The following is a 13,850-nucleotide window of genomic DNA, read 5'->3' on the forward strand; positions in this document are numbered from 1 at the left end:
ACTCCCAGGATCGCGGCCTCACCTAGTCCTGGCGCCTATGATCCCCAGAGCGTAGCGCTGTCACACTCGAGATGTTCGGCGCATCAACACACTGTTTGCAGTCTCCACCAAATCAGTGTAGCTGTGTCCTGACCCCTCTAGTAAGAGGAAGTCCATAGACTCACCGTCTCCCCATTCTCCGGCCACAGCCTGGTAACGTCTGCTGGACCTGCTAGAACATCCGACACCGACGCCCGTCGAGACAGCACTGTACCGCGAAGGTAAGCGTTGTTGCGACCCGGTGGGGAGTTGTTGGAGCGACTGTCTAATATGCGTTTAAAACGCTGTTAAGAGAAGTCGCTCAAAAAACCAAAACAGTAAGTCTATAAAAATAAAGTAATGAAAACTTGAGGCCGCTTTCTCAGCAACCCTGTGACCATGCGGCTTCCTGCCGCACCAAGCAAAAAACTGATCTGACTGAGTCAGTGGGCGGGACTATATAGTGGAGGCCCCAATGCACCCTGGGAGGCCAGAAAGCTCGTGACCGTGTTGGTGCCATTTTCGCTGTCGCTCGACAATATCCCAATGTTATCCTGTGGATAATCCTGTGGACCCAGCCAGGGAAAAAAAAAAAGATTTCCACCAGCCCAAGGGAATATACAGGCACCTGTCCTGCATCCTAGTCCGGGACCTACACATTAAAGGAGCAAGTTTGGATAACCATTTCTACATTGAATTCCTCTCCTTAGCATCACACTGTGGGCTCTATACAGGACTTTACCGAGGACGCTCGGTAATACCAGCCCCCAGGAGAGGTAATATTGCATATTGTCCATTATATATTTGACCGCTGGGCCCTCATCTTCTCCTATTATTGGAGAAAAGTTCTGCTGCCTTCATAACTTACATTAAAAAGCCTTATTTCTTCAGTTATCTCAGTCAGAATAAACTGTGGAGAGCTAAATTGTAACTATTTAGTTACATTACTGTTACAATTTTAAACAGTATCAACTTCATACCCTGAATCAGGGGAACACTATATACAAGTTTAGATTGATGCTGTGTGTCCATACAATGGTGTTTTCAGAGTATAGATATTTATATATTTTTTTAAATGTGGTTATTTTTACTTACTGTTGATGTATTTAACATAACAATAAACAATTTTATATAGATGATTTTTGTCAACTCTCCATAATTTCTACCCATTTGCAATACCTCAAGCACAGCCCTTTTCTTCCCTTTTAAAATCTAAGCAATCTGACTAAATTGCTTAGGATTTTAAGCACAGATCACTTGTGTGTACCCCCCACAGCGATAGCGATGCGCAGCCCCACACATCGCTATCGCCGGTGCTAGATTGAGCCTGCATGCAGACCAATCTAGCACGTCACTCATTTCACCCGCTGGGTGAAATGAGCGTCCCCCCGTCCTCCCCCGCATCGCTCAGCACACATCTCGCTGTGCTGAGCGGCGGGAGAGATGTGTGGTGAGCGGTTACACATTCCAGCCTTTACACATTCCAGATGCAGATTTGGGGATATAAACGTGCTAGTGTCTATGAGGCAGATGTATTAACCTGGAGAAGGCATAAGGAAGTGATAAACCAGTGATAAGTGCAAGGTGATAAACGCACCAGCCAATTGGCTGGTGCATTTATCACCTTGCACTTATCATTGGTTTATCACTTCCTTATGCCTTCTCCAGGTTAATACATCTGCCTCTATATCCCTCTTCGGATTAATCCCCATCGGGAAAGAAAAAAACGCTTATACATATCTGATAGCACATGAAATATATTGGCAATCATATTAGAGTGATTTTGGGGTAACTTTGCTGTGCCGATTCTGAATAGGACACCGGTTTTGCTAGATTGTGTATCTCAAAAATTAGAGCCAGACAAGAAGCAAGAAACAATATACAATGAAAACAGTTGAACTGTCAGCTCACAGTGGCCAATCACTTACATACAGAGGGGGAATATTCTAGAATGACTGTGGAATGAGCACCTAGAATGTGCGTCTCTCACCTTCTACAATGTTCCGGTAGATTTTCATATGCACGCAATATAATTAAGGCCCAGATTTACATAGCCTTGGAGAGCGATAAACTGCACGGAGATAAAGTACCAGCCAATCAGCTCCTAACTGCCATGTAACAGGCTGTGTTTAAAAAAATAACAGTTAGGAGCTGGTTGGCTGGTACTTTATCACCGTGCAGTTTATCACTCTCCAAGGCTTGATAAATCTGGGCCTAAGGGGTCTACTTACGGAGCCTTGGATGGAGATAAAGTCAACTGAGATAAAGTACCAGCCAATCAGCTCCTGTCATTTTTCAAACCCAGCCTGTGGCATGTCAGTTAGAAGCGGACTGGCTGGTACTTTATCTCAATTGACTTTCTCCATCCAAGGTTTAGTAAATAGACCCCTTAGTTCCCTATTAATTGTGGGTATCCATTATCTCAAGAACTACAGCAAATAAAAAAAAATATAAATAAACTTTAATTTTTGAAAATCATTTTTCTTTTCCAGCATTCCCAAAATACCCTAAAGTCATTGAAATATCCTTGGCAACTAAACACCTTTCCTCTCTGTGATTTGTGTTATAGGTAAGTTGCGGTTACTATTTCTATACATGTCAGAACGTGGACTAAGCCTAATGCACAATACCTTATTTTTCTCCTGCTGATATTCTATTTGGATGTGAGTGAGTTTTGTCCGGAGTTCCTCGTTGGCGGTCTGGAACGCCTCCATTTCCACTTCGCACTTGTCTCCTTTGGCTTTATTTTTCTTAGACATGATTCTTGCAAATCGTTTCTACACCACATATATCCAATTATTTCTAGTCCAACTGTTTTCTCTTTGGCATTTGGGGGGGGAGGGGGCCAGGGGACAGATCAACTATTTTTTAATTTGCAAATCCTGTGCGTTATACTCCTAGCCATCCTCCTTTTCTCTGTTCACCTGCAGTGGTAGAAACAAAAAGATATATTTAATTTCCTAAACCATTGCAATTAAAGCTAAAACACAGGTATAATTGCACAATGACCTAAAAACATAATTAAACCACCCACACTACTTTCCTTCTGACCAAAATATCGCCCATTCTGCATCATTAATTGGAAAGGTCTTTAGGTTAGATACTTTTTCTAGACGGATCCTGCAATAAGCTCCATGGTGCAATCACTGTGCAGATTCCTACAGACTAGGCTATAGGGCCACAAAAGTGACCTATTGCATTAAGAGCCCACGTTACACTTTAATGATCCCACTCTTTGCCCAACCAGATTTATACTGGACTGGTAACTTTCCTCTGCTAGGTCACTGCAGCGGTCTTATTGTTAAACATTCACAGAATAAACAACAAACAAACAAATAAAACCCTGTACTTATTTTATAACAAGCTGTGTAATAAAATCTACGCAACACCATGGACAAAAGTCATAAAAACGTATAGGGAATTTCCAAACTCCTCTTGGGAACATAAGAATAAAAAAAACAAAAGCAACAAAAGGGCCTTGATAAGGAAAGAATCTGTACATAAAATACGTAATACCATAATACTATATTTGGTATTAGAGCGAGAAATATTTTTACAATGGCTGCGTAATTTATACATGTGTACAACCTGTCGCCTGACCAGGTTTGTCGCATTGAAGAAAAATAGTAGTTCTGGTAGACTTACCGTTGATAACTCTATTTCTCCTATGTCCACAGGATAACATTGGGACCAAACGATCAAAGCTTTCAGCCTTCCAGAATGCAACGGGCCTGTTCCTATATCAGCAAATCAGTTGTTTTCCAAAGCTCAAGGCAGGAGCATCACAGAGAGCCCTAATCAGGCGAGAAGCACACATGCACACCCTTCCGTACAAGAAGGAAGAGGTTAGTGAGTGAAAAGATACTCAAATCAGGTGCATCAGGGTGGGAGCCCTGTGGATCATGTTGACTTAGGAGAAAGAGAGTTAAACGGTAAGTCTACCATAACGATTATTTCTCCTGCAGGGTCCACAGGATAACATTGGGAAGCAATTTAGTGGTGGGGATACTCCTGACTGGACAGGAGAATCCTTCGCCCAAATTCAGCCTCCAGAGAGGCAAAGGTATCAAAGGCATAATGTCTAATGAATGTCTTAATGGAAGACCATGAGGCTGCCTTATATAGCTGTTCTGCTGAAGCACCCTGTTGTGCTGCCCTTGACAGACCTACCTTTACGAGTAGAGTGAGCAGAGACATTAGCCGGAATAGGGAGAACAGCTTGAAAATATGCTTCTGAAATAGTCATTCGAAGCCACCTCGCCAGTGTCTGCTTGTCAGCAGGCCATCCTCCCTTGTGAAATCCGTACAGAATGTAGAGAGTGTCTGATTTTCTGATGGCACTGGTACGATCTACATAGATCCTTAAAAGCACGGACTACGTCCAACAATGCATCTCCCACAGAAAGGTCCGGCCCTTGGAAGGCTGGGACTACAATTTCTTTGTTAAGGTGGAATTTAGACACCACCTTAGGAAGATACCAAGATTTGGCTCTATCTGGATTAAAAAAAAAAAAAAAAAAAATCAGAAAAGGAAGGCAACATAACAACGCCCCTAAATCTGAAACTCTTCCAGCTGAAGCAATAACCAGTAGAAAGAGAACTTTAGCTGTCAACCATTTAAGATCCACTTGTTTTAGTGGTTCAATTGGGGCAACTTGAAGGGCCTTTAGGACTAAACTTACATCCCAAGGCACTGTAGGAGGAACAAAAGGGGGTTGGATGTGCAGCATTCCCTGGAAAAAAGTGCACACATCCTGTAGGTTAGCAATTTTCTTTTGGAACTATACAGTCAATGCTGACACTTGCACTCTCAAGGAAGCCACCCTTTGACCTTTATCCATTCCTGCCTGAAGGAATGCTAAGACCCTGGAAACTCTGAACGACCTAAGGTCAAATTTCCGATCACTGCACCACTGAATATAGGCTTGCCATATTCAGTGATAAATGCGAGCTGAGGATGGTTTCCTTGCTCTGAGTATTGTTTGAATTACCGGTTGCGAGAGTGGAATGTCGAATGTAGACACCATCAACCCCATCACACGCATTGCTGCGTGAATGGAAACCTTTTGACTGTGTAGCAGCTCCTGAATCCTTGACTGAATTTTAGATATTTTGTTCAGAGGTAAAATTATTCTCTGAAGACCCAAATCCAACACAGCCCCCAAGACAGTCAACCGTTGTGACGAAACCAGGGTTGATTTTGCCCAATTTATGAGCCAACCGTGTCTCTGCAAACAAGCTATTGTCTGTTGCAGAGGACACTGAAGCAATTCCTGAGATTGTGCCAGGATTAATAAATTATTCCCTGTTGACTGAGATAAGATGCCATTACCGCCATAATTTTGGTGAATACTCTGGGAGCTGTGGCAAGTCCAAATGGTAGGGCCTGAAACTGAAAATGTTGCTGGAGGATAGCAAACCTCAGATAGCGCTGACGGGACAGTGCTATAGGAACATCTAGGTAAGGATCCTGGATATCCAGGAATACCATAAAATCCTCCGGCTCCATGGCCAAAATAATGGAACGTAAAGACTGCATATGAAACAGAGGCACCCAAATGTACTTGTTCAGCACTTTGAGATTGAGTATGGGCCGGAACGACCCATTTGGCTTCTGGACTAGAAACAGGTTGGAATAAAAACCTTGTCCTCGTTGTGCAGGAGGATGGAATTATCACTCCTGACTGAAGCAACTTCTGGACTGCCTCTTGCAAAGCCCTGGCCTTCGTTTCCACTGAAGATGGGCTGGTACAAAAAAAAAAAAAACCTTTGAGGAGGGTGTTTCTTGAAAGCGAGATCCCGCTTCTTGCACCCAGGCATCTGTGCTGGACTGCTGACAGATCTGTGCAAAATTAAGAAGTAAGCCTCCCACCCTGGGGCCCTCCAGGTGGAGGCCCGCACCATCAGGCTGATGGCTTATCTTCCGATTTAGAAGCCAGCCCTCTGGTAGCCCAATGCTTTTTAGTCTTAACAGACTTGTCAGATTGAGACTGTTTGCCATAACCCTTTCCTTTTGCTTTTCCTCGAGTCCGAAAGGGCCGAAAAGCTGGAAATCTAAGATTAGATTTGTGTGTGGAAGGAAACTTCACTTTCTTGGGAGTCTGCTTCTCACTCCAAAATACTGTTTAATTCTTTACCAAAAAAGAATATCTCCAGTAATAGGCAAAGACTCCAGAACCTTCTTGGATTCTGAGTCAGCTTTCCATGTCCGTAGCCAAACCGCTCTGCGAGCTGCTACTGCCGAGGCTGAAGCCTGAGAGGCAATTGTACGCATATCCATGGGTGCTTTTTCCATAAAAATAGCAGCCTGTTTGATATGTGCAATATGGAATTTTTGCTCTCTAGATGCCATTGAAAGATCATCCTCCAAAGCATCAGCCCAGGCTGCCACTGCTTTTGCCATTCAGGCTGATGCCATGGCAGGTCTTATAATTGCCCCAGACAAAGAGAAAATGGTTTTTAGAAAACCATCTATTTTCCTATCCGTGACATCATTTAATGATTTTGAAGGCAGAGGTAATGTAGATTTTCGCACTAATCCAATGACATGCGTATCTACTTTGGGAGCCACCTCCCTTTTTAAACCGTCCCCAGTCGGAAGAGGATAATGGGTATTCCATTTCTTTGGAATTTTAAACTTCTTACTGGGTGCACAATTTCCGTCAGCTGTTCAGACCCAGGAAACTCAGCCCTAACTGTTTTGAGACATTTAAACACTGGTGCCTTAGATTTTACCAAAGGCTCTGCTGCCTCCTCTGAGGATAGAATGGCTTTCATAGCACTAATTAGCTCCGGTATGTCTACTGAGCTGAGGCCTTCATCCATGTCTCTGTATGCAGACCCAGAGTGCGATAAGTCCTCATCTGAAACATGTGTAGATTGAAGATGTTGTTGCATGTCTATATGATTTACGACCACCGGCCTTTCAGCCTGTTTTTGTTGAGAGGCTGCAGTTTCCTGTACTGGATGTGACAAACCCCAGGTGGAATGTTGCATGTAAGGGTTAATAGGGTAACCTATTCCTGGTACAGGAGCTGGCATTATCCACTCAGCTATACTGGATAATATCTGTGCAAAAGTAGCCCATGGCGGTTCAACTTGAACCTGTGCCTGCCTTGGTGAAAGCTAAAACAATTTGCACAATCCATTTTGAACCAAATCCTGAGAGGTTAACCCAGCTTTGCAAGACAAACATAAAATGAGTGTAGGTGCTGCTGTGGAGAGTGTATCCTCCTCACCCTTGCCTCTCTTAGACATGATAAATAAATCACACCCCTGTACAGTGTTTACTACACAATTTGTGACTGCAATCACTTTAAAATTTGTTAAAGTGACATACAATCCGATCCCTCCCTGACTTGCACCAGCATTGAGGACCGGAATACACAGAAACTGACAGAATTATAGTAAAGTCAGCAATCACACTACCAGTCAGTCACAGTTTATACATTAGTATAATAAGCAATATGAGCACATAATCAACTACAGATCCATTTCAAGTATGTAGGAGAAACATACTGCTTTACCAACTATTCGTACTCAAAGGTAGATAGAGACTTAGTGCTGTATCACCCGGCTCAGGAGAGTGGGATACAGGGAGACTTTACCCCGCTTCCAGGATCGATCAATACACTAGTGAACGCTGAGTGGATCCAGACACTATTAGTGTACACAACTGCCCCGTTAACCTACAGTGAAAACCGATTGCACCAGTCATACAGCTGCCTATGCTGTGACTGGGTCCTTTTAGATACACAGCGTCTCAGAAGGAAGCGGGAACTCAGTTCATGGTGGGAAACTCGGAGGAAACTGGTCATGAACCGGGGGGGAGGGGCGACCAAGGGAGTGTCTTATTCCCACTGCTGACATCAACCCTAAGGATCGCAGCCTCACACTACCCCTGGAGCCTATGATCCCTAAGGCCTAGCGCTGGTGCACCCGAGGTAGCAGCCGCATCAGCGACTGTTTGGTAGTCTCCATACCGAGAGTGCGGCTGTGTCTCGCATTTTCCCTACAAAGCGGAACCGATACCTTACCTTCTCCCTGTGCTCCGGCCACAGCCTGGTAGCGTCTGCTGGACTTGCTAGTACATCCTACACAGACGCCTGCCGAAACAGCATTGTACACGTGGGTAAGCATTGTCGCAACCTGGCGGGGAGTTGTTGGAGTGACTCTTTCTAAGGTACGTATAAGACGCTTTTGAGAAAGATCGGTCAAAAAAACCTAGTAAGACTATAAACATTTTTTAAAAAAAGCTAAATGGCTGCTAAAAACCAGCAGCCCATTGACCATGGTCCAATTTGCCTGAGCCAGGAGGCGGGGATATAGGGACGGGCCCGCTGCATTCCTGGAGGCCGAAAGCTTTGATCGTTTGATGCTAATCCGCTGTCGCTACCTCATATCCCAATGTTATCCTGTGGATAACCTATGGACTCTGCAGGAGAAAACAAAAATAAGAATTTACTTACCGATAATTCTATTTCTCGGAGTCCGTAGTGGATGCTGGGGTTCCTGAAAGGACCATGGGGAATAGCGGCTCCGCAGGAGACAGGGCACAAAAGTAAAGCTTTTACAGGTCAGGTGGTGTGTACTGGCTCCTCCCCCCATGACCCTCCTCCAGACTCCAGTTAGGTACTGTGCCCGGACGAGCGTACACAATAAGGGAGGATTTTGAATCCCGGGTAAGACTCATACCAGCCACACCAATCACACCGTACAACTTGTGATCTAAACCCAGTTAACAGTATGATAACAGAGGAGCCTCTGAAAGATGGCTTCCTAAACAATAACCCGAATTAGTTAACAATAACTATGTACAAGTATTGCAGATAATCCGCACTTGGGATGGGCGCCCAGCATCCACTACGGACTCCGAGAAATAGAATTATCGGTAAGTAAATTCTTATTTTCTCTATCGTCCTAAGTGGATGCTGGGGTTCCTGAAAGGACCATGGGGATTATACCAAAGCTCCCAAACGGGCGGGAGAGTGCGGATGACTCTGCAGCACCGAATGAGAGAACTCCAGGTCCTCCTTTGCCAGGGTATCAAATTTGTAAAAATTTACAAACGTGTTCTCCCCTGACCACGTAGCTGCTCGGCAGAGTTGTAATGCCGAGACCCCTTGGGCAGCCGCCCAAGATGAGCCCACCTTCCTTGCGGAATGGGCCTTAACAGATTTAGGTTGTGGCAGGCCTGCCACAGAATGTACAAGTTGAATTTTGTTACAAATCCAACGAGCAATCGACTGCTTAGAAGCAGGTGCACCCAACTTGTTGGGTGCATACAGTATAAACAGCGAGTCAGATTTTCTGACTCCAGCCGTCCTTTAAATGTATATTTTTAAGGCTCTGACAACGTCCAACAACTTGGAGTCCTTCAAGTCGTCTGTAGCCGCAGGCACTACAATAGGCTGGTTCAGGTGAAACGCTGATACCACCTTAGGGAGAAAATGCGGACGCGTCCGCAGCTCTGCCCTATGTCGAATGGAAAATTAAATAAGGACTTTTATAAAACAAAGCCGCCAGTTCAGATACTCTCCCGGCCGAAGCCAGGGCCAGTAACATAGTCACTTTCCATGTGAGATATTTCAAATCCACATTCTTTAGTGGTTCAAACCAATTGGATTTGAGGAAATCTAAAACTACATTTAGATCCCACGGTGCCACCTTAGGCACCACAGGAGGCTGTATATGCAGTACTCCTTTGATAAAAATCTGGACCTCAGGGACTGAGGCCAATTCTTTTTGGAAGAATATTGATAGGGCCGAAATTTGAACCTTAATAGATCCCAATTTGAGACCCATAGACAATCCTGATTGCAGGAAATGTAGGAAAACGACCCAGTTGAAATTCCTCCATCGGAGCACTCCGCTGCTCGCACCACGCAACATATTTTCGCCAAATACGGCGATAATGCTTCGCGGTGACTTCCTTCCTTGCCTTTATCAAGGTAGGAATGACTTCTTCTGGAATGCCTTTTCCTTTTAGGATCTGGCATTCAAACGCCATGCCGTCAAACGCAGCCGCGGTAAGTCTTGAAAAAGACAAGGACCCTGCTGAAGCAGGTCCCTTCTCAGAAGTAGAGGCCACGGATCGTCCGTGACCATCTCTTGAAGTTCCGGGTACCAAGTCCTTCTTGGCCAATCCGGAGCCACTAGTCTTACTCCTCTTTGCCGTATAATCCTCAATACCTTTGGTATGAGAGGCAGAGGAGGAAACACATATACCGACTGGTACACCCAAGGTGTTACCAGCGCGTCCACAGCTATTGCCTGCGGATCTCTTGACCTGGCGCAATACCTGTCCAGTGTTTTGTTGAGGCGAGACGCCATCATGTCCACCATTGGTTTTACCCAACGGTTTAATAGCATGTGGAAAACTTCTGGATGAAGTCCCCACTCTCCCGGGTGAAGGTCGTGTCTGCTGAGGAAGTCTGCTTCCCAGTTGTCCACGCCCGGGATGAATACTGCTGACAGTGCTATCACGTGATTCTCCGCCCAGCGAAGGATCCTGGCAGCTTCTGCCATTGCCCTCCTGCTTCTTGTGCCGCCCTGTCTGTTTACATGGGCGACTGCCGTGATGTTGTCCGACTGGATCAACACCGGTCTTCCTTGAAGCAGAGGTTCCGCCTGGCTTAGAGCATTGTAGATTGCTCTTAGTTCCAGAATGCTTATGTGAAGAGACTTTTTCAGGCTCGACCACACTCCCTGGAAATTTCTTCCCTGTGTGACTGCTCCCCAGCCTCTCAGGCTGGCATCCGTGGTCACCAGGATCCAATCCTGCCTGCCGAATCTGCGGCCCTGCAACCACCACAGAAGGGATACCCTTGTCCTCGGCGACAGGGTTATCCGCAGGTGCATCTGAAGATGCGACCCTGACCATTTGTCCAACAGATCCCTTTGCATGGAATCTGCCGAAAGGGATTGCTTCGTAAGAAGCTACCATTTTTTCCCAGGACTCTTGTGCATTGATGTACAGACACCTTTCCTGGTTTTAGGAGGTTCCTGACCAGGTCAGATAACTCCTTGGCTTTTTCTTCGGGAAGAAAAACCTTTTTCTGAACTGTGTCCAGAATCATCCCCAGGAACAGCAGACGAGTTGTCGGCATTAATTGGGATTTGCTTTAGCACCTCTTGAGATAGTGCTAAACCCATCTCTAGCTGTTCTCTGGACCTTGCCCTTATTAGGAGATCGTCCAAGTATGGGATAATTAATACGCCTTTTCTTCGAAGAAGAAATATTATCTCGGCCATTACCTTTGTAAAGACCCGAGGTGCCGTGGACAAACCAAACGGCAGCGTCTGAAACTGATAGTGACAGTTTTGTACAACGAACCTGAGGTACCCCTGGTGTGAGGGGTAATTGGAACGTGGAGATACGCATCCTTGATGTCCAAGGATACCATAAAGTCCCCTTCTTCCAGGTTCGCTATCACTGCTCTGAGTGACTCCATCTTGAACTTGAACTTCTTTATGTACAGGTTCAAGGACTTCAGATTTAGAATAGGCCTTACCGAGCCATCCGGCTTCGGTACCACAAAAAGAGTGGAATAATACCCCTTCCCTTGTTGTAGAAGAGGTACCTTGACTATCACCTGCTGAGAATACAGCTTGTGAATGGCTTCCAAAACCGTCTCCCTTTCTGAGGGGGACGTTGGTAAAGCAGACTTCAGGAAACGGCGAGGTGGCTCTGTCTCTAATTTCAACCTGTACCCCTGAGATATTATCTGCAGGATCCAGGGATTTACCTGCGAGTGAGCCCACTGCGCGCTGTAATTCTTGAGACGACCGCCTACCGCCCCCGAGTCCGCTTGCGAAGCCCCAGCGTCATGCTGAGGCTTTTGTAGAAGCCGGGGAGGGCTTCTGTTCCTGGGAAGGAGCTGCCTGTTGCTGTCTCTTCCCTCGTCCTCTGCCTCGTGGCAGATATGAATAGCCCTTTGCTCTCTTATTTGTAAAGGAACGAAAAGGCTGCGGTTGAAAGGTCGGTGCCTTTTTCTGTTGGGGAGTGACTTGAGGTAGAAAGGTGGATTTCCCGGCCGTAGCCGTGGCCACCAAATCCGATAGACCGACCCCAAATAACTCCTCTACGCATCGCCTGTCCACTGTCGTGTCCATAAAGCTCTTCTGGCCGAAATGGACATAGCACTTACCCGTGATGCCAGTGTGCAGATATCTCTCTGTGCATCACGCATATAAAGAAATGCATCCTTTATTTGTTCTAACGACAGTAAAATATTGTCCCTGTCCAGGGTATCAATATTTTCGATCAGGGACTCTGACCAAACTACCCCAGCACTGCACATCCAGGCAGTCGCAATAGCTGGTCGTAGTATAACACCTGCATGTGTGTATATACCTTTTTGGATATTTTCCATCCTCCTATCTGATGGATCTTTAAGTGCGGCCGTCTCAGGAGAGGGTAACGCCACTTGTTTTGATAAGCGTGTTAGCGCTTTGTCCACCCTAGGAGGTGTTTCCCAGCGCTCCCTAACCTCTGGCGGGAAAGGGTATAAAGCCAATAACTTCTTTGAAATTAGCAGTTTTTTATCGGGGCACCCCACGCTTCATCACACACGTCATTTAATTCTTCTGATTCGGTAAAAACTACTGGTAGTTTTTTCACACCCCACATAATACCCTGTTTAGTGGTACCTGTAGTATCAGCTAAATGTAACATCTCCTTTATTGCCAAAATCATATAACGTGTGGCCCTACTGGAAAATACGGTTGATTCGTCACCTTCACCACCGGAATCAGTGCCTGTGTCTGGGTCTGTGTCGACCGACTGAGGCAAGGGGCGTTTTACAGCCCCTGACGGTGTTTGAGGCGCCTGGACAGGCACTAATTGAGTGTCCGGCCGCCTCATGTCGGCAAACGACTGCTTAAGCGAGTTGACGCTATCCCGTAATTCCACAAATAAAGGCATCCATTCTGGTGTCGACCCCCTAGGAGGTGACATCCTCATATTTGGCAATTTGCTCCGCCTCCACACCAATAACGTCCTCATACATGTCGACACACACGTACCGACACACAGCAGACACACAGGGAATGCTCTATACGAAGACAGGACCCACTAGCCCTTTGGGGAGACAGAGGGAGAGTCTGCCAGCACACACCAAAAAGCGCTATATATGACAGGGATAGCCTTATGATTAAGTGCTCCCTTATAGCTGCTTTTATATTAATATATTGCCATTTATTTTGCCCCCCCTCTCTGTTATACCCTGTTTCTGTAGTGCAGTGCAGGGGAGAGACCTGGGAGCCTTCCTGACCAGCGGAGCTGTGACAGAAAATGGCGCCGTGTGCTGAGGAGATAGGCCCCGCCCCTTTTTCGGCGGGCTCGTCTCCCGCTATTTAGTACATTTAGGCAGGGGTAAATATCTCCATATAGCCTCTGGGGCTATATGTGAGGTATTTTTTAGCCTTTTTAAAGGTTTTCATTTGCCTCCCAGGGCGCCCCCCTCCCAGCGCCCTGCACCCTCAGTGACTGCCGTGTGAAGTGTGCTGAGAGGAAAATGGCGCACAGCTGCAGTGCTGTGCGCTACCTTAAGAAGACTGCAGGAGTCTTCAGCCGCCGATTCTGGACCTCTTCTTGCTTCAGCATCTGTGAGGGGGCCGGCGGCGTGGCTCCGGTGACCATCCAGGCTGTACCTGTGATCGTCCCTCTGGAGCTTCATGTCCAGTAGCCAAGAAGCCAATCCATCCTGCACGCAGGTGAGTTCACTTCTTCTCCCCTCTGTCCCTCGTTGCAGTGATCCTGTTGCCAGCAGGAATCACTGTAAAATAAAAAACCTAAGCTAAACTCTCTAAGCAGCTCTTTATGAGAGCCA

At 46.1% G+C, this 13,850-nt stretch overlaps 1 protein-coding gene across 11 annotated transcripts in view; it reads right to left on the reverse strand.

Moving 5' to 3' along the window:
• The window catches only part of JAKMIP1 (janus kinase and microtubule interacting protein 1), a 342,118-nt gene that overhangs the window by 229,723 nt on the left and 98,545 nt on the right, over window positions 1-13,850 (reverse strand). For all 11 annotated transcript variants that reach the window (XM_063923480.1, XM_063923560.1, XM_063923546.1 and 8 more), the window contains exon 2: window positions 2,649-2,942. In XM_063923480.1, coding sequence (XP_063779550.1) covers window positions 2,649-2,777 — 129 coding nt within the window. In that variant the 5' untranslated portion in view covers window positions 2,778-2,942. The remainder of the gene's footprint in view (window positions 1-2,648; window positions 2,943-13,850) is intronic.

The sequence above is a fragment of the Pseudophryne corroboree genome, chromosome 1, assembly GCF_028390025.1.
Source record: "Pseudophryne corroboree isolate aPseCor3 chromosome 1, aPseCor3.hap2, whole genome shotgun sequence".
Lineage (NCBI taxonomy): Eukaryota > Metazoa > Chordata > Amphibia > Anura > Myobatrachidae > Pseudophryne > Pseudophryne corroboree.